Source organism: Citrus sinensis, chromosome 4, assembly GCF_022201045.2.
Source record: "Citrus sinensis cultivar Valencia sweet orange chromosome 4, DVS_A1.0, whole genome shotgun sequence".
Lineage (NCBI taxonomy): Eukaryota > Viridiplantae > Streptophyta > Magnoliopsida > Sapindales > Rutaceae > Citrus > Citrus sinensis.
Genome location: NC_068559.1, coordinates 23,606,851 through 23,613,357, shown reverse-complemented (window position 1 = coordinate 23,613,357; position 6,507 = coordinate 23,606,851). Strand labels below are relative to the sequence as shown.

Sequence of the window (6,507 nt, the reverse complement as noted above, 5' to 3'; positions counted from 1 at the left end):
CTTTTTTTTTAATATATTACAATCAGAACTCTACTGATATTTTACAACTAGACATCAATCAAGACTCTCCTTGATAATTCTAAAATGGCACAGCCCGAACAACAACGCTGAATTTAATATGGGAGGGAAATATATTTTACCCCTAAAGCGGAGAGTCAAATAAAATCTATCAAAGGGGAGGCGAATCCCAATAACATGCCCAAGGTTATTGGACGCATGAGTTACCAATGGACTACAAGCCCATTGGCGTTGTAGTTTAAACTTACACATTATAGCTTGACAAGATTAAGCCAAAACGTAGGTATTTGGATGATAATCGCCCTAAAGTTTGATTGATGAAACAAATTAATTCCCATGCCTTACAATCAAGTGTTTCTAAGTCATTAGGCTATACTATAGATGATGTGAATGTAATAAATTAAAATGGAGGTAGTTGTAGAAAATTCTCTCAATTTTTTTTTTTTTTAAAGTTTGAGTCTTTGTATTTGATAATTTCTTTGTTTTGAGATAAAGAGGGAGACCGATCGAACAAGAAAGCTTTGACACCAAATGCGGAACGAATTCAAAACCCCACTCATAATATAATAAGCCAGATGTAAGTAATAAGTTGCTTCTCTACGCCATGAGGGGCAAGAAGCAGCAGGGACGCCATAAGCACTTTTGGGGAAAATGGCTTACTGAAACGAAACGTCACGACAACGTGGAACTGATGTCATCATAAACCCAACAAACAAAACTACAATAGGGGGAGCTTCTCGTGGGAAATGCTAGTGGTAGTGCAGCTATCATCAAATGTTTGAATAGGGTATTAAAAAAAACCACAACTTAGAAAGGTACACAAAAGATGAAAAGATAAAAGAACAATGGGGACCAATGCACCCATGCGTGTGACCACAAACAGAAAGGCCTCTTAAAAATAATAATAATAAGTACTCTTCTCTAAGCTTCCTCACACGCAAAAGCAAATAGCATGAATGATCTACAGAAAAAGAAAACTATATGACACTGCCTAGTGACTGATCTAATAAGGAAAAAAGAAAACCTCCGTACAAAAGATGTGCAGGATTAGGAGCACGATGGGAGACATTGAAATGTGCTTGCTGGCTTTTAGTATGTGATGATTTTAGTTCACATCTAGTTCGGTTAAGACAAAAAAATGAAAACATCCTATTGGAGAAATTGTTTACATAGAAAGTTTATAAATTAATATGTAAGGTCCAATAATAATATTTAAAACATGTAGGGCGTTACTTTCTTTTTCATTAATATGGGTACGATCAACTAGTAAAAACGGTAATGAAGAGAAAACCAATGGAATCATTAGAAAGTATATATTCGGACAATCTTTAGAGGAGGAGTATCATACCAAATAAAATCTGAATGAGTGATAGTCAAATTCACCAAATAAAAGGCAATACCATTAATTGACAATAAATAAATAAGAATGACCTCTCAATATTATTTGTGGATATACCTAACCTATTTTAACCACCCCAAATATCCATGTTATATTTTAACAAGTAAAATCATTAAAAGAAATTAATAAATTCACTAAAAGGAAAAAATTTTTTGTCATCATTTTTTTTCCTTCATCATTTTTCTTATAACACAAAGTAATCTCAATAGGTGAGTAGATTGTAGAAAAAAGGGTAGGTAAGTTGGTAAAATGATTTTTGTTTTACTTTTTGTAACCAAGCTGTTTTATAACTTTATATAACCGTATTAATTACCCAGGTCCTTGTTGGTCAAGAACTTAAGAGGCATGATTCTTCTTCTTCTTCTTTTCCGCACTTTTTACTTTTTTACCGTAAACACATCATATGATATAAGGAGCATTAAACCTCTTTAAGGCCAACCAGCGAGCCGATTGCAGCAAAATCTAGGGCTCGTGGCACAGGAGAAAGGAAAAATGGCAGTGATTAAAATCCCGGGTTACCGTGCCATATGCTAAAAGTGATTTGAGACATCTATAATTCCATAGCCTTCTTGGCCTTTGTAATTAAGTTGTAATAGTCACTCTAACCTGAAACCACATAGGATAATTATCAACTTCTTATAATTACAATTCAGCCCCAAAAAAGAATGTAGTTAATCAATCTTATTCATTTTGGGAGTTGAACGGAATTTTGATTTATGGGTAAAGCTCTCCTTGGGAAAACGCATGCAGAAGAAGCAGCAGCTGTTGCTGCTGGCTGTCGCTCTAAACCAGGCTAATGCTCTAAGCTATTCATACCAATGACTTTTCCAATCCCCATTTATTTAGTTGATAATAAAGTAAACATTTCACGCATGCCAATTAGCTTTTGCAAAGCCCGTTTATGGTTGATAATAAGTTTCTTGGTACACAATTCTCTTGTATATTCATTCAATACATGTAATGTAACTGAAACCCAAGAAAGAAACGAGAGAGAGAGAGACGCGGAGTGTGTTCCAAGACACAATGATTACATGGTCTTGGGGAAGCAGAAAGGGTGGCGTGGAAATAGCCAAGAGTATGGAAGAACGTGGGGCTTGAGCTTGAGCTTGAGCTTGACCGAGAGCGAAAGGGGGCTAGCTACGCTAAGCTAGGCTGAAAAATCCAAAAAAAAAAAAAAAAGGTTATTGTTTGTTTTATTGTTTAGCTAAGGCTTTAATCATGATGATATAGTAGTATCATTTCTTTCTCTTTTTTTTTTTTTTATCTTTTGGTCCTTGGTCAGTCGACAATCTGTGTGTTGTGTGTTCACTGTGTTCGTTTTTGTGTTTCCCATCCCCCACTCACTCTTTCTCTCTCCCACTGCTCCTACACAGAGTGTAATTATACGCACCTTGAACCAATCACCAAGCAACAAATTAAAAATATTTGTTATTTTCTTCATACAAGCAGTCCCATTTTAACTTTGTGCTTGTGCATAATTTTATAATAAAATAAAACTAAAAGAAATAAAAAGATCCTCACCCACGAAAGCTACACTGATGAATTGAGAATGCCGTAACAAGAAAGTAAAGGAGACTAGTAGTACTACTACTTACCGCCTCTCTCTCTCTCTCTCTCTCTATATATATATATATATACAGATCCTCATGAGCCAAGAAAAAAACAAAGAAAACAAAAAGATACCTACAAAGCAACCCCCACAAAGGCGTGGCAGCAAAAAGAAAAAAAAAAGGGGGGGGGGGGGAACAAAAAAAACCTAACCCCAACCCAAGTGAAAGATATATGAAAGATCATCATCATTCACCATCACCACCACAAGAGAGCTAGCTACCACTGAAAAGTCAGTCCATTTTCTTCTTATGTATGTAAACAAACTTATAAATCAAATTAAAGGGAGCTCTGGATATATATCCTTTTCTTCTTTAAACCTTCCTTTTGGCAGAAGCAGAAGGCCGTGATCAACATGATAATCACAACCTGCAACCTCTACAGAATTTGATAATTAGTACTTTAAAAATAGAAGAGATCATCACCATCATGTGCGGTTTGAAGGAAGAAGATCAAGGGCAGTGTTCACAAACTATTCATAACTTACAAAGCTACCAAGAACAGTTATTTCTTCATCATCAACAACAACAGCAGCAACAACAGATGCATCAGCAGCAGCTGCAGCAGCACCACCACCACCACCACCAACAACAGCAAAGAGGCGGATTGATAATCCCTGAGGTTTCACCAATCCTACCGTGGTCACTCACTCAGGTTCACTCGTTCAACCCGGCTCACTTTGGACCTAACCCGGTTCGTGAACACGACCCATTTGTTCTCCCTCCTCCTCCTCCTCCTCCACCAACAACATCATACGGGAGTTTGATCAACAGATCAAGAGCTCCTGCTCTACAGTTTGCTTATGATGGTTCATCAACTCATGATCATCTCAGGATCATTTCTGACACTCTTGGACCAATGGTTCAACCCGGTTCAGCCCCCTTCGGATTACAAGCTGAATTAAACAAAATGACTGCTCAAGAAATTATGGATGCTAAGGCTCTTGCTGCTTCTAAAAGCCACAGTGAAGCTGAGAGGAGAAGAAGAGAAAGAATCAACAACCATCTTGCTAAGCTCCGCAGCTTACTCCCCAGCACAACCAAAGTAAGTCTCGTAATAAAATCAAAAAATTAAAAATTATTATTATTAATTTTTTTTTTTTAAAGGAAACCCTTAGATATCCTCATGCGTACAACATGGTGTATATTATATATATATATGGGGGTGTCATATGCGATATGCCTTTTCGGTTCCCTTTTTGTTTTGTATTATAAATTATAATGAGTTTGTTTTCATATTCAAAGATCTCCTTTAGATCTTTCTAGGATTCTACTTAGATGGTTGGTCTGATAATATATGCAAAGCCAAGACCAAACCTAGCTTTAAGATACATCAAAGGTAGTTACATTTCTTCTCTTTTTGTTCGCATCTTTAGGGAAAAAGAAAAATTGTTTTGTCTTATGGTTCGTTCGTCTGAGTCTAGCTAGTTGTAGTTCCGAGGAGAAAATTAAGCAAAACACAAAAGGAAATAAGCGTTGATGTCGCTCTAATGACACGATAAAGAGGAACCAACGGACAGTTGAAAAGCTTCCTTTGGAAATTTCTTGCCGGACATATATAGCATTCAAACTATCAGGACATTAATTGAAAAGAAATCAATAAAGAGAGAGAGAGAGAGAGAGACAAAACTGCTGGGACATTCTTGTCTGACATGCATTACAGGTTTAAAATGAAGTAATAACAAGTAACCTCAAATAATTGAAATTATTTTGCGTTTGATTATTAATATGCAGACGGACAAAGCTTCTTTGCTAGCTGAAGTGATCCAACATGTGAAAGAGCTAAAGCGGCAGACTTCATTGATAGCCGAAACGAGTCCGGTACCTACCGAAATGGATGAGCTAACCGTCGATGCATCGGATGAAGATGGTAAGTTCGTGATTAAAGCTTCACTTTGTTGTGAGGATAGGTCTGATCTTTTACCTGACCTAATAAAGTCATTGAAAGCTTTACGTTTGAGAACTCTAAAAGCTGAAATCACAACACTCGGTGGACGTGCAAAGAATGTTTTGTTCATCACTGCGGATGATCAAGATTCAAGTTGCAGCAGTGCTGCTGGTGAGCAGCATCAGCAACAACAACAACAGTACTCTATAAGCTCGATTGAAGAAGCATTGAAAGCAGTGATGGAGAAGACTTCTGGTGATGAGTCTTCTTCTGGGAGTGTAAAGAGACAAAGAACCAATATCAATAACCTCGAACACAGGTCCCTTTAAATTTATCTCATGTGGGTGTTTTTCTTTCTTTCTTTTTATTTTTATTTTTTTTTCTAAATTTTCTTGGTGTGTTATGTGTGATGATGGTGTGATCGTGTACTTACATGAACCCTGAAAATAGGAAAATGGAGAGAGGTAAGGGAAGGGGGATAGACAATAGAGAGAGAGCTAATTAAGATGAAGTGTTTGGCAGTTTGTGATGATTGATGGTTGCTGATGGTGATGGTGATTCTTCCCATTTTGTTGTGCTTTTGGTTTGGTTTTAATTGTTCAAAAAGATCACTTCAGAGAGCACTATATGGAAGTATAGCTAGAAAACAAAACAAAGCCCCAAGTGAAGCGCTGCATGCATGTGTCTGTCTATGTTAATGTCCAAATGAGATCAGAAAATTCAGAGAGCAATGAATTGATGAATTTGAAAGTCCACATTTGCTATGTTAGGTTTTGATATAAGGTTTCACTTCCCACGAAAAAGATCCTCGACTGCTTTTGGCCTTTATGGTGACGCTGTTGTTCTTGTCATAATAATGTCATGTACTGCAACTACTACTACATTACATCGTCCACAGTCCCCACCATCATCACTTGCATATTCTTCTTAGTTTTGTACAATGTTGTTTTGTATTCACTCCCAGGCATTTTTCCATTAGTGGGTTTTTTATTAAAAGAAACTTAAAAATGAAAAACCCTAATGTGGCATTATGTTTGTTTCTGTGTCACGGGTTGCACTGCAAGTTAAAACCTGAAAGAGTGTACATAAAGCATAATATTGTATTTGACTTTCTACTTCCCTTTCTGCCTTTTCTCCTTCTTTTTTGCTTTTCTAATTTGATTTTAATGGCTTTCATATTCGGCACATTTAATGCAGTGATTAATCCATGTGACAGATTATTATTATTATTATTATTATTATTATTATCATCATCATCATCTTCTAACATGTCTATTCCGGCGATGTTAATTATTTTGTATGCTACTCATGCATATTGCTCAACGTGATAAATGAGGATAATTATTGCTGGAGGCGGCAGATGTGTGTGTGTCTATGTATATAAGTTATCCTTTAGTATTGATTATTTTACTATAATATAGTAATGGGTAAATTTAAAAAAAAAATTAGATTTTAATATGTTTAGAACAAAACACAGTGTATTAGGAACAAATTTAAAAAAAAGAGAGACAAAATTAATACCTAAATTTTGCTTTTTCTTTGGGGGGGGGGGGGGGCAACGATGACAATAATGTGACTGAAGAAATACTAATTTT

General features: G+C 36.2%; 1 protein-coding gene across 2 annotated transcripts; it reads left to right on the top strand.

Annotated features, from left to right (window-relative positions):
• The first annotated feature begins 3,054 nt into the window (after window positions 1-3,054).
• Window positions 3,055-6,032, top strand: LOC102620654 (transcription factor bHLH30). Of its 2 annotated transcripts, XM_006484342.4 has the most exons (3): window positions 3,055-4,069; window positions 4,759-4,894; window positions 4,973-6,032. In XM_006484342.4, the coding sequence occupies exons 1-3, from the start codon at window positions 3,455-3,457 to the stop codon at window positions 5,239-5,241; spliced, it is 1,020 nt and encodes a 339-aa protein (XP_006484405.1). In that variant the 5' UTR covers window positions 3,055-3,454; the 3' UTR covers window positions 5,242-6,032. The 2 variants fall into 2 exon arrangements, with proteins under 2 accessions (XP_006484405.1, XP_006484404.1); XM_006484341.4 differs by having other exon boundaries at window positions 4,759-6,032.
• Window positions 6,033-6,507: the final 475 nt, after the last annotated feature.